Source organism: Podarcis tiliguerta (assembly GCF_965153285.1).
Source record: "Podarcis tiliguerta genome assembly, chromosome: 5".
NCBI lineage: Eukaryota > Metazoa > Chordata > Lepidosauria > Squamata > Lacertidae > Podarcis > Podarcis tiliguerta.
In genome coordinates this window covers 29476182-29494471 of record NC_139538.1, presented here as the reverse complement: position 1 = coordinate 29494471, position 18290 = coordinate 29476182, and the positions used below count along the sequence as shown (strand labels likewise).

Below are 18290 nucleotides of genomic sequence, written 5' to 3'. Positions count from 1 at the left end.
CCTTGTGGTTGGTAGATGGTCAAGAGCTCCCAACCCCTGGAACTAGCCTTGGGTCGCTGCCAAACTTTCTTCAAATATTCTCAATACACTTGGAGGTTTGCCTGGATCAAACCCATTGAAATCCATCTTGTACTAATGTAGCCTTCCCTAACCTGGTGCCCTCTCATATGTGGCTGGTGGGAGTTATGATCCAAAACATCTGGAGGGCACCAAGTTGGGGAAGGGTGTTCTAAGGGACACCCTCCCCCTCAGTTGATCAAAGACTTTGCTGTCCTTCTGTACACATGTGTGCCAGTCTCATGATCAGCATGCATCTTGAGGCATCTTGAAGCCTCCCAAAATTCAAGAGTTCTGCCATTTATGCAGAAATCTTCCTCTAAATTCCAGGGGCAAATCAGTCCATGGGCTTTTTTATTAGTGTTCTGGGTTTTTTAAAAAAGTAATATAAATCAGTAAGCAATTTACTAAACACTATGAGTTTACAAACAAGAAATCAATGGGCTTCAATAACGTTCAGCTTTCTCCCTGGCCCAAATACTGCCCACTTTATTTGCCATTGGTGCTTTTTCTTTGAGATCTCATCATAAAAAAGAACAAAGAACAATCAAAGGAGTGGATATAAAGAAAAGCACAAGGAAGGAAAGGAACTTTCCATCAATTCAGAGACAGAAGAGATTTTTTTTGAGGAGATTGTGTTCTTGGCAAAACAGTGAGATAACAGAGTATCAAGGAAATCGCCACTACAGAAGATAATGTAGTCAAGAGGATGTTACAAGTTTAGTAAAAAAGATTTGATATTAATCGCCATTTTGTAGTTTGATTTACACTTTATATGTTTAAAAGAACAGCCTGTACTCACAGGCAGGGTGTACAAAATCAGTCCAAATGCTTCAGATGTTTAAAGCTCAGTTTTTCAAAGAATTTGGAAAGAAATGTTAAGCTGAAGAGGAAGAGACCAGTTGCAGCAGGGACTAGAGGCTCCAGAAAGGGATACTGCCAAATCCAAGACACAGGTGATGGTTTTGGCATTGGGTTGGCTTGTTGGAGGGGAGGTTGTAAGCCTCTGTCTGCCTCTCCTAGGGAAAGGGGCATCCCATTAAAAGAATACTGGAACCGGAAATGCTTTTTCCAGGCACCAAGTGGGATCTAGGGCCACAGCACTCCTCAAGGTGGCAACCCCACAGGGGCAAACCTATTTGATTTAAGTCATAGGTCCTCCCTGCCTCTGGATAGACCCCAACCGTAACACGTCCAAGCAGACGGGATGGATGTTTTATGGTTACACCCAATGTCTATGCCAAACCTCTTAACATGTGTAATCAAGAAAGTTGTGGCCTTATTTGACCCCAAACACTGTGTTCTACCTGCTTTGTTCTCTAAGTCAGGGGTGCTGGGGACCAGGGACGCAAAGGGATATTGCTCAATCCAAGACTCTTTTATTACTATTCTACTCCATCAATGTGCTTTACATTATAACCAAATCAAAACAGAGCAGTTCCTTCTCCAAGTAGCTTGTGGTCTACATGTTATCAGTAGTGGGAAGAGAGATAAATCTAACAACCAGAGCAGAAACAAGACAGAAGGGATAATAAGGCCGGGGGGGGGGGGGAGAGACAAAAGTTAGCTGTTTGGCATCACATACCCTTGGTCTCATTTCTGACCCACTGGTTGATAGTATCAGATGCAGTGTTCTGGTCCTCGAAGTTCACACTCTTAACATTGCACTGAAAGACTTCATTGTTTCTTGAAACAAAAGGCACTTCCAGCTTCAAGCCACTTTTTGCAAAGACAGCATTTGCAATTGACACAAGATCTTTATTCTTCTTTGAGACTATGGCTTTGTTTATCTTCTTCAGTACTTTGCCAACTCCTGATTGAAAAACAAGCAAGAATCTTTAGTAAAAAAAATAATAAATGCTTAAAATACCCTCTTCAAAATAAGCAGTGGTAAGCACACAAACAGAGGTTGAGAAGCCACCTAAAACTGTGATCTGGGGCATGTTCACTCAGAAGCAAGTTCCAATTATTCCAGTGGAATCTACTTCCAAATGCGTTTGGATTCCAGAGCCAAGCAAACCTTAGGCATTATGGAACATGCCCAACACACAGCCCCATTTTCGAAGTTCAAGCAATGTACCAAGACAACAGATCAATCAAATGCACTTAACAGATAAACTGCAAGAGAGATAAAGCAGCCATGAGAAAGGTACCCACTGTTGGTGGGCATGAATATAATCACAGAGGTACACTTGGATTGCAATATTGCTGTTTTACCCATTGTGCACCCTCAGAGCAAATTCTGGGCACTGCCACCAATTTATTTAAGCAGTTCACTGTGGGCAAATGATAGAAGTAGGCTGTGACTTGCTGCTAGCTCTCCTGTTTGCTAAACCATGTTTACTAAAGACATACCCTAGGGCCTATAGTTCCATGAGAGGAATTGCTTTGCCTACCATGAAGGTGTCATGCTGTTTGGCGTTCCAATGCAAAGTGGCTGGGGAAAAGTACTTAAACTTTTGTGTAGGGAGTTCCATGACAAGAATGGTCTGAATATAATCAGGAAAAAAATAACAGCGGACCAAGATGCTTGCAGATAATTTAAATAGATCTATTAGGTATAAAATTCTTGGTATTCAAGATTACTCCACAAAAGAGTTCTTCTCTCCAGGGTTTGGAAAATGACTCATCAATGTGTGAATTCCATTTCCTGAAAGAAAAAAATACCGTACTTTTCGCCCTATAGGACGCACCGTCCCATAAGGCACACCTAGTTTTTTGGGGGAGAAATAAAGGGGGGAAAATTATTTCCCCCCCCCCAAGTGCGGGTCTGGGGCGGGGGAAGCCCGAGCTTCCACCGACCCCAGCCCCCAGAACAGGCAACTCTCCGCAAGCCATGGGAGCCCAGCGCCGGGCTCCCGCGCCTGGCGGAGAGCTGCGCGAAGGCTGAGCTCAGCGCACCCAGCCTTCGACATTCAAGCAACTCTCCGCAAGCTGCGGGAGCCCAGCGCCGGGCTCCCGCACCTTGCGGAGAGCCGCGCGAAGCCTGGAGAGCAAGAGGGGTCGGTGCGCCCAGCCTTCGGCATGCAGGCAACTCTCCACAAGCCATGGGAGCCCAGCGTGGGCTCCCACGGCTTGTGGAGATCTGTGCGAAGCCTGGAGAGCAAGAGGGGTCGGTGCACATCGACTCCTCTCGCTCTCCAGGCTTCAGCAAAAGCCTGCATTCGCCCCATAGGACACACACACATTTCCCCTTCATTTTTGGAGGGGAAAAAGTGTGTCCTATGGGGCGAAAAATACGGTAAGTCATGGTGCAATAGTGTACTTGCTAGTACATTATAGTATTCTTGTTTCAGTAGGCATAGGAAAATGTTCCATTATAATTAGTATTTTCGGGGAGGAAGGTATTGATAGAGTGAGTTATGTTTACGGTGGTACTACCATTCTGAAATGTGCTTGTAAATCATACTGGCACTTGCAAAACACCCAGGGAGGCAACAAGGTCTAGTGAGCTCCTGTCAAGGGAGGGTTACTGGCTAGGAATGCAACCCTGATGCCTGCCAGTGTCAGGAATGCAGCCTGACAAAAGCAAGATCCTGAGTAGAAAAGCAGAACTTTGGAAAGGCTGTACAGTTTGATACCACAATAGTACTGTGGATTTAATTTATCACTAAATGCAGGGATATTTTAGTCAACATCTGGAGGCAGGCATGAAAAGCTGCCAGTCCCACATAAAGGGGCATTTTATTCTTCCCCTACAAGCCTGTCAATGATACTCAACTCTGTTTTCTTTGGAACCACGAGGACAGTCCTTGTTGAACTTACTGTGTTTAGCATCAATGCTTCACACTGTGCCCAAAGATGCCTTCGGGTATTAGAGATACTGCTTCACTGTCACTTATTTAATACACACTAGACCAAGATAACTGGCTAGTGTTCTCAAACACAGTATCTACTGTTCTTGCTATCAGTCCCACTTTGTATCAGTGACTAAAATAATTCTCACCTATACCGCAATTTCCCATAAGCACACAAAGACCCCAAAGCCCACAACAACAGATCAAAACAACTGACCATTTACGCTGTATCTCATCACGGTTGTTAGCTGTTTCTTTGTCTTGCCATCGGCTCCAAGTTGAAGTATTCCAAGTACTGATGCAATTCCATGCGGGGAAACCACAACATTCTCCTTCGGCCTGCTTTTGACCAGCTGATTGAAAACTTGGATCCCAATGTCTGAGCCCAGTTCCTCAAGAGACAGCGGACTCGGTGGGAAGCAAAGGCACGCAGAAATCAAGGCAGCAAAGAGGAGAGGAAGACGCCCGTTCATGATTTCTAAGCCAAAACAATCTAAAGAGAGAGGGGGAAGCAAAGTTAAGGACTGAGCAGAAGACGCATGTCAGTTCTCTGTAGCACTTATTTGCAGGTACTGTCCCCACTGGTTGAAAGTCATCTGCCTTTATGTATCTCCACAAATTCAGAAATTTAAACCAGCACTAAGGAAAACTGCTTGCAAAAATATGTATACCAATCAAGCCTGCGTTTCAAAATGTGTTTATTCGGAGAAATTTGCACAAATCTGATGAATAATTTCCATGATGGTTTTTTTATATGTAAAAAAGCAAATTGTTGCACATTGTAGAGAAGTAGACTGAAGATTGGAAATTCTGAAACTGAGAGAACCAGAAGTGATGTAACCTTCCATCCCTACTCTGTAAACTATAAAAAGCTGCCTTCTTCATTGAATATCCCAGAATATCCTAGACATGAAGTTGAGGGGCTGTTCTAGGATAATATGCAGCAACAGAAGAAGAAAGAACTGGGAGTGAGTAAGAATGAATGGATTTTTAAAAACCCAAAACAAACCCCAATTATTGGTAACAGAGTTAACACTGCTCAGATTTTCCGAAAGTAGTGGCTGAACTTGTGGCTTCACTGGCACAGTGTCATCAAAACAGACTATTTGCTGACAAGCTAGCAAGTCCCAGGTACCCTTCACACCTAGCTGCAGTTGCGTGGGAGCTGCTTTTCTGTATTGCGAGATCATGCTGACTACATGGGAAAATACCACTCAATCTGTCCCTACCACATGGTTGCGTCATTCACACACAACATTCCGCTATGTGAGATCACATCACAGAAAAACAAATGAGTGTATGCATGTGTGTGTGTGTGTTGTGAGAGAACCTCAAAATTCAAGTAAAAATTCTCTCTCTGAACCATCTGAAAATGCTTCTACACCTCCTAAGTTGCTGCTGCCACAGAATGCAAGAAATCATGCCTGGGACCAGATTCTTCTTTCCTATTTTAATTTTAGGGACACTGCATTCTTCTGCAGCAGGAGTGGGGAACCTGTGGCTCTCGAGATGCTGTTTGTCTCTTAGGTACCACCAGTCCCTGCTAGCATGACCTGAGGGGAGTTTGAGTCAAACAGCATCTGGAAGGCCATAGGGAGATCTCCGTGAACTACAACTTTAATATTTCAAATTTTGGTGTTTTTTGTTGTTACTGGAGTCAATTTTTGCAACCTTTCACTGAACACTTAAAACTGCACAGCTTCCATCTACTTCAGGACACTTTAAGATTGTTCATTCACGTGCCTATCCCACTATCCCCACCCCCAAAATCATGAGGTTCAGCTTGTTCTGAATTCAGATGATATGGGTTAAAGGAATGGTAAAGAGCCAAAAGGATTTCCACCCTCCAAAATCAGGCATATAAGTTTGCTTCTACAATAGGTAACTTGTTATACTATAAATGTCTTCTTCTTTGGCGATCACTCATAGCCGAGTAAGACTGTCTTCCATAAACACAGTTTTAACAATGAGTCCGTAAGTGACTGTGGAGGACAATTCTGGATCCACACATCCTTCCGCAGTGGGGACACTGGTTTCCGGGCAGGAGTTGATCACGGTGTGGATTTGCCAACGGGCCTTCCTCGTAGCACGTTTCTCCCTTGCGTCCTGAGTTCGAGTGTCTTCAAAGCCCATGACACCTTTGGTAAAGACTGTTCCAACTGGAGCGCTCGCAGGCAAGTGTTTCCCAATTGTTGGTGTTTATACTACATTTTTTAAAATTTGCCTTAAGACAGTCTTTAAATCTCTTTTGTTGACCACTAGCAGTACTTTGTAGAAAGATTAGGGTTGGGTGGGTGAGAGACAGTTTTACTTATAACTAGCAAATAAACATTTATTCCACTTTATGAGATGTGAGTTAAGCAAGTAACTGTGAAATGGGCTGACATGGAGACATAGCTGTCAACTGTACTCTGTTCTGTTTGAATAATGCCTCAATTTACTGCTAAACTACTGTTTACTGCACAGAGAAAACCTCCAGCTTCCTAATTATAGCTTAGGAAAGTTTTACAAGTACCCTTCTCACTTTTTAAATGTTCTATTAAGATGAGATTTGAAACTGCCATCCAGATGGAAAAGCCATTGGGAAAGGTAGGGTAGTGTTCTCTTCTCAAGAGCCAAATAAATTGTAGCAATCAATGAAAATATTCACCTACACATCTGGTCACTAGAAGCAGAACAAAGAGCAAAAAAGGCAACATTTATCTTATCATGAAAGGAGTACCAAACACAGTCAATATGACTGTAGTGTGCCCATTATAAAGAAAGCTACTCCTGGAACAGACTTTATTGGCTAGATTAGATTCATGTGAAATTATCGAGGGCACATATTTCCAGAAATAAAGAGAAATGAACCATTCATAAGCTTTCAGCAGAGGGCTTAAGTAAGAGGCCTCTACATTGGCGTGGATCCCATGTTGCTTCTCCATTCTTGGAGGGGTGTGATTTCTTCCAATTTCTCTTCGCTCTTCAGCTATCTATATCCCATACTGTTTCTAAAGGTCCCCCAAGCTCCAGGATCAAGTTTGGCCATTGTCCACGGAGGTTGGAGTTCATCAACATCTGGAGAGCCAAATATTCCACACACCTGCTCTAAATGTTGTAGACTACAACCTGACAGTTGGCCATGCTAGCTGGAGCTGATGGAAGTTGTAATAAAAAACAAACAAACTGACTGTCCCTACTCTAAAGAGCTGCTGTCATTCCAAGGTATTTCACAGCCCTGCTACCAGAGGTACTTTTAAATGGAATTGCATGATATTACATACAACACATTCCACATGCACGACCATATGCTTTATCACCAAACAACAGCTCGTCTATTGAAATAATCTGGTGTCATCTACAAGCCTGAGTACTTCACTGATCCACAGTCAAGATGGCAAACAAATTAAATCACAACATTCCCAATACAGACCATTTAGGGAACTCCCATGATAACCTTCCTCTTTTTTTATTAAAGAGTTAAAACAGGCACCCCCAAACTCAGCCCTCCAGATGTTTTGGAACTACAACTCCCATCATCCCTAGCTAACAGGACCAGTGGTCAGGGATGATGGGAATTGTAGTCCCAAAACATCTGGAGGGCCGAGTTTGGGGATGCCTGAGTTAAAGCTACCTGTTTACCCCCAAGTTTCCTCAAAATAGTTACAAACTGAAAAGAGGAAATGTGGCCTTTCCTCTAACCCCATGAAACAGGGTTAGCACCATGTTTGTGCTCTCTCTCTCTCTCTCCTACCAACACTGAAAGATATAACACCAGAATAATCCCAGACAGGAGAGATAGTGTCTGTGTAATTGAAGCAATATGCCTGTGAAACGGAAAGGAGAAACCACGGGTGGCCAACCATTCCCATAATAAATAATTGCAAGACTGAAAAATGATAGTGATAATATCCATTTTAGAGCTTTGTTGGGGCTAAAAAATAATGCACGCCACCAAGATTTCAGACTTTACCCCTGAGAATTAAGCATGAATACAAGTGTCACATGACTATGTCAGTGCTGCTAAGACAATTTTGCAGCAAGAAAGTCAGTCTGCTCTCACTGCCTACAGAAAATTAAAAAGGCAGAAACATGTCAAATACAATCTTCTTCTCTTGAAAGATAAAAGTTTCAGTCTTAAGCACTAGACTTCATAAGCATAATTTGTTGCATCATCTGTGGGGCACAATCCAGCCATGAGGTGTAGTTAAACTGTAGACCAAGAACTCAAGAAAGAATTTCAGTGAGAATGCTAGGAAACATTTGGAAATCTCACATTAAGCAGCTTTCCATAATAGGGAGTCAAGTTCATGCTTGATGGCAAATGTAAAGGTTCCATCAGCTATAAATTAAGGAAGGAGGAAAGTTTTTGAAGGCCAGTGCAAACACCTTTCATAAAAACAGAGGAAGAGATAATCTCAGAAAGGCCAATTGCACCCTCACCCCTTTCAACAAAGAGCATGAACACACACACAGAATTCCCCCAACCAGTAACAAGAGGAAGCAGAGAAGAAGACTTTCCTCCACACTGTTCAGGTTGGAGCTGCACATATAGCTTCTCTGCCTCTATAGTGCTACATGATTGATGGTTGGAGCTGCCAATATAGGTGAGGAGGGGATATATAATCCTTCCCTGTGTTATAATGTTCAGGCCTGCACCGTATTCCCAGAACCAGCACTTCCTTACCTATAATGATTAATTTAGGGGAGAAAGGTGGCTTCAAAATAGTTGCATACAGAATAATGAACTGGTCCACAGTTAAACCAAATGCAACAACACCTCCTTCTGTTCCTCCAAAGTCTCTCCAACTGAGCAATACCACACACATGCTAGATTCATCCTCCTCCTCGGTGTCAGATCAAAACTTCAATGGTCTACTTGTAGCATATTGCAATTCTTGTATAATGCCTAGTCGAGGGGTAGCAGACATGTTGCCCTCTAGATGTTGTGGACTCCATCAGCTCCAGCCAGAATGCCCAGGGATGATGGGAGTTGCAGTCCAAAGTATCTGGAGGGCTCCACATTGGCTAATCTATCAGGTTATTACAAGCATCATAGAAAGTCTTCATCTGACCATTTGTCCTCCTGCAGCATCTGTTAACCTGCAAAGCACCAAAATCTTTGTACAAGCTGCCCTGCGGCTCCTTGACTCAGAAAGTTATTTGGGCTCAGGAGAATCTACTCTGAGGCATACTGAGAAGTGAGGAAGACGAACTGATAACTAATAAGAGCCTATGCCAAAATAGCTCAAGAACAAAATGGAAAAGTGGTCACAGCAGCCACATAGTGGCAGGAGCCATTGTGGCTACGAGATCAAGCACTAGTGGTGAAAACTGCTCTGCTGGTGGATGCAACTCTGTTCAATAAACATTATTATAGTGGATTTAATTTCAGATATATAGACTTTGCTTGACTATAAACGCAAATCTAAAGCTTCAGCTAGATGAATGGTTACTGAAAATTTCACAACAAAGTAGAGACACAATGCACACCACATTTTTAGTACTCTCTCATTATTGTAATTGAAAAAAGTTATACTAAAAATATACATAGCTCTTCCTGTGGTTTCTGAACTGTCCCTTTCATTACTACTTCCCCAAAACATCTTTTTTACTAGAGCCTTTTAGTTTTATATGCCTGTTTTGCACCACAAAGCTTATTCATGACACATTATTTTTCCCAGAAATCCATTAGACAAAATGTTTCTTAACTGTTGTTCTAATTATTCATGCATCATATATTCTTTTTATCGTTCTTTTTTTAAAAAAAAAATGTTCTAAACTTAGAGGGTTTTGCTCAGAAAATCTGACTAGGAATATAAATTAAATGCAGCTACTTGGTAGTCAAGTTTTCAGATTCCTATTCTTCCCCCCCACACATACACACTGTATTTAAGTTACTGGATAGGTGAAATTCAGGATTATTTTAGAAAAAGGTGAAAAACCTCAAGCCTGCAAAAAAGCGGAGGAGGAAAAAATCATTATTATTGATATTTTATTTTAACTGAAACATAAATCCAAGCAATAACTGCACAATTTACAAAAATACATGAAATTATAAATTAATTTTAAATAGCAATAATTACTATGATAATCCATAATAATGTCAGCAAATAAAAAATAAAGAGAAAAAGAAGAAAATGAGCCAATATAAATTAGTGAATATCATATAATTAAAAGAAGGGAGCTATTAAAGAACCCACTTTATTTATATATCTAATAATAATAATAATAATAATAATAATAATAATAATAATAAATTTTTATTTATACCCCACTCTCCCTGGCCAGGGCCAGGCTCAGAGCGGCTAACACCAAATATAAATTACAATAAAACGCAATGGGGGCAAAAAACCAGTTAATTAAAATACAGCTTAAAATACCGCTTAAAATGCAGCCTCATTTTAGTAGTAGCCCATAAATCAAGACCATAAAGGGAGGAAACATTGGATATTCACCCAAGCCAGCTATCCATGCTAGTCCTACATGGGCCAGCAAAAAAGCCAAGGGAAAATTTATATACCAAATCCCATATAAGGGGTCAGTCTAAGCCAAAGACCAGGCGGAACAGCTCTATCTTGCAGGCCCAGCAGAAAGATGTCAAATCCCGCATGGTCCTTCATAAAAGAATATTCACATATTCTCACAAAATTGCAAAAGGATTTTAACTAATTCTATGCCCCTTCTGTTTGCTATCCCAAAGTTCTTTAAACATTCTTGCTCAAATATATTTATTTTGTTTTCCCCTTGTTGAATGCAAAGCATCTAGACGTTTTTTCTTAAAGTTGCCCTTCACAATATTGTTTATATTTGATGCTACTTCAGACCAACAATTTTTAGCCTCGGGGCAGAATGAGACTCATACCATTTACCCTTAACTTTTTGGGAGTAGTAGCAGTCTGGACACAAAAACCATGCAAATTCTAAACAAAATATATTTTGCATGCAAATAACTATTTCAAGAGCTTTCATTCTATTGAAATTATACTTATTCTATTTGCAATAAGAGAGTAAGTGACAGAAATATTTTGACATTTAAGACATTAACATAGATTTCAGTCTTTCGTCCACATGTATTGACAAATTATACATCAGGATACAGTATTGTTATTTTATCTAAACAACAATAGATACTCAAAACAGAGAACAAAGTAGATGCACTCCTTTAGCTAGCTTAGACAGCAGAGGGCGCTCTTACATGCAGATGAATTCACTAAACATTCGGAGCATGAACCTTTCTAAATACATAAATGTATTTTTCCTCCTTGATGGAGGACACAAAATAAGTAATATTTGCTTCCAACTAAAGTGAGTTTATTCAAAATATGTTTGGAGCCCTCATTTATTATGTATAACTAAGCTGTCAAAACCGACAGTTCTACTGTCAACTTAAAGATACAAGGTTGGGAAGGCTATGTGAAAACAAAACAATTTTTTTTTTTATCTCTTCCGCCAGTGTATGCAAACCTTGACAGTAAGAAGGTGTAATTACATTAGCAGTCATCAGAAGAAAGCTAAGGAATCTGTATTGAAGAGGCTTATGATTTAGCACCAGTCATCACCATGTCTACTATTACTATAGAAAAATAAGCTTTGAAGAAACACTTCTCCTTTGAAGTTGCACATTCCATTATTCCACCATTTGGAGATATAAAAATCTGCATTAATGCTGCTGCCATTAGTGGGAGCCTTACCTACTAATTTATATATAAAAAATATAGCTATGATCCATAAAATGCTCAACAATTACTCATCATTGAAGGACACAGTCGGGATGTCTAGAACACATGTGAAAGCTTGTTTAAGTATCTCTCTAGATAGGCCAAATGGTGTTATGACACCCTTCTTCAACCTGGTGCCTCTCCAGATGTTTTAATCAGAGGTAGCCAATATGGTACCCTCCAGATGTTTTGGAGTCAACTCCCATCTAGTCCAGCCACTACAACCATTGGTTGAGTAAGACTGATGTATGACCACCCTTGTCCATGTCCAAAATGTTTGCTCCCAATTGAAAAACCAAAAGTCCACTGGTAAGAAGAAAATTATTTGAAACACCAATCTAGAATGTTTCCTTCAGCACACTCATTTGACATACTGATGATCCTATCAAATGTTATGTAAAGAGAACTAAAGCCTTACAGTTGTGTTCTTGAGAAACATGCAGTGATGACAATATTTTGATGCATTGCGAAATATGTGCTGGTTACTAACTGCTACTAGGTCGAAAACAACCTTTAATTTCTTCAAATGTGTTCCTTCACCATGATGCTTTATTTATTGCCCCTTATCTTGTGAAATACAGTGTTTTACAAGGCAACAACAATACACTAAAAGGATTGATGATGCAGAATTAACTGTTCCTAAAATACCCATATTAATTTATGTGATGCCATATTGTTTATCTGCTCACTACCTGTGAAAAGGCACTGAAGGTTATCAAAGATGCAACGAACATAAACATCCCTCTTCAGAAAAAAGCAGCAAGCTATTAAAAGTATGCCAAAACTTAAGAATTAGAACACAACTGCTTACAACAATGAATTGTCGTGTAAATAAAGAGCTAATCCAGCCCATATCTTCAAGAGAAGATCCAGTAAAGTTATTATTATTATTAAAATTTTAAGTAGGATACATTTTTAATCCTGAAAGTACACCACCGTTCCAATTTGCACAGGTCCCATCTCAAATTATTTCAGTTTCCAAAATGTTCACACAGACCTGTTAGGTTAGCAAGTGAATGCAAGACAAATTGTCAGCTATAGTTATACTTGGAACAAAATGCAAGAACTGTGTTAAAATAGCTTCTACTGAAATTCAGTAGAAGTGAATAAGGAAGCTCAAACCTCTCTCAGGGCCAAAATATGCACACCCCCAGAAAACTATCTATAAACCAATACTACTGTTTATTTTGTGCCTATTATTTATTCCATTGCGAGTCTTGGAAGCGCTCTTAATTGTTCAGGTGGACTCTAAAACTGTTTTGGAGAAAGAAATGTTGCCTTTCTAGAGCATGTACTTTGTGGCTGACCTAATTCTTCACTTCAAGCAGTTACTCAAAGGATGTTGTCGGCAATTGCTCGTTAGAGAGCCAAACGCCTTGCCAAGCTTTAACTAGAAAAGACATTCCACTTCCATGAATGAGTGGACAAAAGGTTCATCCCATTTCCGACTAACTGCTTAGGTTCCCACCACCAGAAAAGCCCTTCCTTTCAATTCAGGTAGGATGGCTCAAGGTGATGATGACAAAAACACAGTTCCAGCCTTTATTAAAGAATGTTACACCCGACCAAGAATGACGTGTTAGTTACACTCCACCTCCATGGCTGGAGGTTAGTAAGGATTCTGCATATCACTTGTTGGAAACCATAGGAGGGGAGAGTGCTTTTGGGCTCAGATCCTGCGTGCGAGTTTCCCAGAAGCATTTGGCTGACCACTGTGAGAACAGGATGCTGGCCTAGATGGGTCATTGGCCGGATCCAGCAGCTTCTTATGATGTTCTTAGGGCATGTGTAATGCTGCTGTGCCCTCAAAATGTCGTTTTAGAGCATTACATGCTAGATGACCTACAGTTCTTAGTTGCAGTGCAGTTAACTATTCTGATACTATACCCTACTCTCATAATCTACTGCTTGACTAATATCTTCCAGCAAGCTCTTTAAAAACCAATACAGTCAAGCGGACTACACTGTACTTTAGACTTCAGATACCAGTACAGCAGCCATGTCCTCTGTCCTATTATAAATCTATTTGGGGGGAAAGCAAGTCCAGAACAGATGGGTCTTGGATAGGAACTGGCAATTTTGAAAAACGTATCTTTCTAACAATTCACGTGTTCCTCCCATCTTCTTAAAAAAAGTGTCCACACAAGTTATTACTGGGCATGTCAAGCACCTTCGCACATAGGAGGGCTAGAAATGAGGCAAAATTGCCCTTTTGATTCTGTGGTGACATTCAACACCAAATGGAAATTCTTATACAAATAAATATTCTTTGGCTTCAAGCTCAAGATTCCACTTCCAAAAATAAAAGTATGCAAGAGCATCAAAAACTGTCTGTCTGCTATGTGAATAGCTTGTAAGCCATTTATAATTTGCTTTGGTACAAAAGGACACTACAGAGATTTAGGCAGAATCCACACACAGACACGGACCAGTATTTCACAGAATATATTTTGAATTGGGCTCTTACCAACTGAGGCCATGAGATGCACTGTACTGTCTAATTTTAAACATATTCTTGTCTAATTTTAAGCAAATTAAGTTTCACAGTTATTTCACAAGTGTCCCCATAGTTCAAGAAAACATCTCTCTCTCAAACCCAGACACACAGAGGGGGAGAAAACAAAAGATAAGAAAATTATCAATCTCTTTAATGTTCTCATTTTCCATTTCAATTCAGGGATATGCTCTACGCTAAATATTTCTTAGATATTCCCTATACAAGCGTAACTTCATTAAATTCAGTTGTGCTGTTACCACTTTTACACCCACCAGCAAGAGAAGAAAAGCTAGAGGTTCTTCAAAAGCCTCCCTGTGGTGACCATTACCTTACAGAGGCAGACAAGGACATCTGTCTGTGTTGCGGATCCTTTCTACCCTATGAGCAACATATCCAGCCCCAGACTAAGATGTAAGGACTGAGACGCCCACTTTTTATTATAGTCACCTGTTCTCTTTATGGCACTCCTTTGATGCCCTATGCCACATTTGTAAATTACCATTCAACCATAGCACATAAAAATCTCATCCCGCCCCAGGATAAGAATGAGCTCTTTTGAATAGCCTAGGGGAAAAAGAAGAAGCTCCTGCTACAAGTATTGGCGGGAATGTGAGATAATGAAGTTTTCGCAGGGGCTAGTAACTTGACCGGACATGTTTCCAAGGGTGCCCTGACCGCACAAAATTCGGGGTAAAAGGTAAGCAGAAAAGTACCGAAGGGGGAATCTCAGATACACTCATTCCTTCTTCTGGAGATGGAAATCGGAGAACTAAATTGGGAAGCTGTTCTCCCCCCAAAAAAATAACAACACCCCCCCCCGGTATACCGCATAGTTGTGGGCTTTGGGAATTTACAAGTATTCACAAGACAGATTTGGAGGAAGAAGAGGGGCAAAAAGAGCCCTTGTGAATTCATCTCAATAAACCGCACAGGGGGGCTTTTGCAAACCCAACAGTTATTTATTTCTGGCTTCCCAGCCGCCGCCGCCCGTCCCACAAACTCAACCCGAATTCAATCCGAAAAAGAGGAAAGAACAACCTTAATGGAAATGTTCATATATGTGTGTGTGTGTGTGTGTGTGTGTCTCCTTGAACTGCCGTAATGAAGAGTTAGTCATGAAGTTGATAAGCAGCCGAGAAAGAAAGGGAAAGTACACAGGCCGGGGGGAAAGCAAGATGAGAGGGGTCGCCAAAATAAACCCTCCTTTTTGGAAGCTGGGGAGGGGGGCAAAGAAATCCCATTGAAAGGGAAGGGAAAGGGCGGGCCAGGCGGAGACCTCAGGGAGGAAAGCGCGACCCCCAGGGCGAAGTCACCCCCCAGGAGCTCTCACCTCTCTCGCCCTCGCTGGAGAAGCGCCTCTCCGGGGGAATAAGAGCGGCGGCGGCGGCTGAGCTTCCTCTCTGCTGCTCCTCCCGCTCAGCTCAGCGACTAAGCCGAGCGGCCGCCCCGAATCCCGCATTTATCCCGCCCGCCGGCGAGAGAGCGCAGAAGCGGCCGGGCGGCGCCCACTCGGCTTTCCCCCTCCCACTGGGGCCGCCGCCGCCGCTTGTCTCCTCAGCAGCGGCCGCCTACTCCTCCGCCTCGCCCAGCTCCCGCCCTTCCTCGAAAGACCACGCCGCGAGGAGGCCTCGCCTCCCAGCCTGAGGCGCCACCTCCCTCCCTCAAGTCCAGAAGCGCCTCTCCGCTCTTGCCAAGAGCGTCCAAGGCGCTCGAAAGAAAGAAAAAGGGAGCACTGAGGAGAACAACGATGTGACTCGATGTGTAAACACGGGTTTGGAGCGAGTCAAGCAGAACGTGGGTCCCGCCAGAACCCGCTTAGGAGTGTTGTTTGGTTGTTTGTTTGTTATAGCGTTTTGTTGTTTTTTGCATCACCAGCCTCATCATTAGAGTTTTATAACTAGGTTTGTTTTAGAAACTTGAGTTCCTTTCACAGTCGCTCATTAGTGAAGGGGATAAAAGCGAGGGGGCAAAAACAACAAAGCAACTCATTTCTATTATTACAATGGAATTTCATCACAAGTTTAAGTTTTCTAGCCCGCCTGTCTCTCAAGTGGCGCCTGCAAGAAAATGTTGCAGCATGGAGTGCTTGCTGAGGAAGCCAAGCTGCCAAATTCTGGGATATGCCATTGTCCCTTCCCCAGTTTTCTGCTTTCCAGCAGCTCAGATAACACTCTGTGTCCAATTGGTGCTGAGGGGGAATCCTTCCTAAAGATCTATGAACTTTGGAGAACCTTTGAGCCTTATTTTTGCCTAAGTTGGATACTTCCTTTTTGAAGCGTTAGATGGTGCCATTTTGGTTAAATAGGAATTCCCACTGGCCACTGGTTCACTATTATTATACAGTCAGACCTCATGTTATGTTTGCTTCATGCTACTTTTTTTCAGGTTGCATCCCGCGGCAACCCGGAAGTACCGGAAAGGGTTACTTCCAGGCTTTGCCGCTCGTGCATGGGCAGTAGTGCTAAATCGCACTTTGCGCATGCGCACAAGCACCAAATCGCGCCACGCACCTATGCAGATACGGTGCTTCAGGTTGCGGGCTTTTCACATTGTGAATGGGACAACGGAAAGGATCCGGTTCGCAACCAGAGGTACCACTGTGTAGGGCAGGGGTGAGGAATATCTGTCAGCAAGACAGCTGCATTCCTTTCTTAACAGCTTTTTAAGGGCCACGTGCTGGGTTGGGGGGGTGTCACAGAAGCAAAAGCAACAGATGTGTAACGTTTACCTTTGCATGGCATGCTAATTACTACACACTCACAAACATGGGTTTGCCAAGTGGGGCCAGGGGGGCAGCTGCCTCCCCCAAATCAAGTAAATCAATAAAAAAATACTTAACTAACTGAGGTTCTGCCCTCCCTAACATGAAGCCTGCCCCCAAACATAAATCCTGGCTACTCCCATGTTCACAAACCCCTCTATCCTCCATCTAGACAGTGCACTCAGAGGAAGCCCTACCAAGACTCATCAACCATTTTGCCCAAGCCTGCAGGGAATTTGGCCCACATCACCCCACCAAAACCAGCAAACTGCATATTTATCTATGCACTGTACTTTTATGCACTCCTTTCTGCCAATTCCCCATGATTTATAATCCAAAATGTAAAACAAGCATAAAACATAAAACAGCAGAATTCAGTCAGTTGTGGCCTCTTCAGGAGCCAATATGATGAGTTTAGGCTCCTCTCTTGCTTTCTTCTCAGGATGCAAAATTATGTGAGATACGTTATACTGAAAGACAGTGACTGGTGTGAAGTAATTCAACAAGCATCATAACCGCAATATTTGAACCCAGATCATGGGATAAGTAGACAAGTTTGGTCAGTGAGTAGTTAAAAGTCATTATTTCAAAGTGGAACAAAGTAAGCAGTGGGATTTCCTCAAGCTCCCTAGGGGCTGATGCCAGCTAGTCAGTAAAGTATAATCAGATAGCCAAAGTTTGGATTAGGCTGTAGAGCTGATATGGGGTTTAACATTGGCTTATTTTTGTCAGCTTTGTGCATTGCGTGCCAGAAATATTTTTCCTGTTATTACCACATGTATCCTTGGCAACACAAACAAATGAACACCTTTCACACTTGATGGAAAGCAACATTTTACAGTTTGAATGATCTTAAAGTGACAAATGGGATTTTGCAGAAATATATGCTCTTTCCTTTTCTTACTATAGTGCTAGGCTTTCTGTAGGAAACAATCAAGAGGAGTGTTTTTGCTTTTACTCCCCCCCCCCCAAAAAAAATCACACTTAAGATACTCATATGCCTACTCTCTTGTACCAAGCATTCAAGTTCACACCTTTTCAGTCTTTCTAGAATGTGGCTATAACCATGGGTACTGCCATAAGAGAAATCTGAAGAAGTGTGCATGCACACGAAAGCTCATACCAATAACAAACTAAGTTCATTTCTAAGGTGCTGCTGGAAGGAATTTTTTGTTGTTGTTTTGACTACGGCAGACCAACACAGCTACCTACCTATAAAGAGAAATCTAATTAGTGGCTTATTCTTCTTCAAATATAGATTCAGTAAAGCAAGCTCTAGAGACTTCATGATATGATGATGAGTAATTTATTTATCTCATTAAACACTAGTTTCCCAAAATTTGCCACCTTTGGGCATGTCCACCAGAAGTGTGTATAGGTACCCCTGTCTCCACTCATTTGTCAGCACAAGGCAATTTCTCACATATTTCTCCCCCTGCTGGACCCGTAACCTGTTGCTGAAGTAATTTATATAG

General features: G+C 41.8%; 1 protein-coding gene across 2 annotated transcripts in view; it reads right to left on the bottom strand.

Moving 5' to 3' along the window:
• SERPINE2 (serpin family E member 2) overlaps positions 1-15653 on the bottom strand; it is a 30776-nt gene extending 15123 nt beyond the window's left edge. For both annotated transcript variants that reach the window (XR_014511876.1, XM_083442913.1), the window contains exons 1-3: positions 15385-15653; positions 4072-4347; positions 1643-1870 (exon numbers count right to left, since the gene is read on the bottom strand). Coding sequence is in view for 1 of the 2 variants with exons in the window: in XM_083442913.1 (XP_083299039.1) it covers positions 1643-1870; positions 4072-4327 (484 nt within the window). In the remaining variant the exon portion in view is untranslated. The remainder of the gene's footprint in view (positions 1-1642; positions 1871-4071; positions 4348-15384) is intronic.
• Between the last annotated feature and the right edge of the window lie 2637 nt (positions 15654-18290).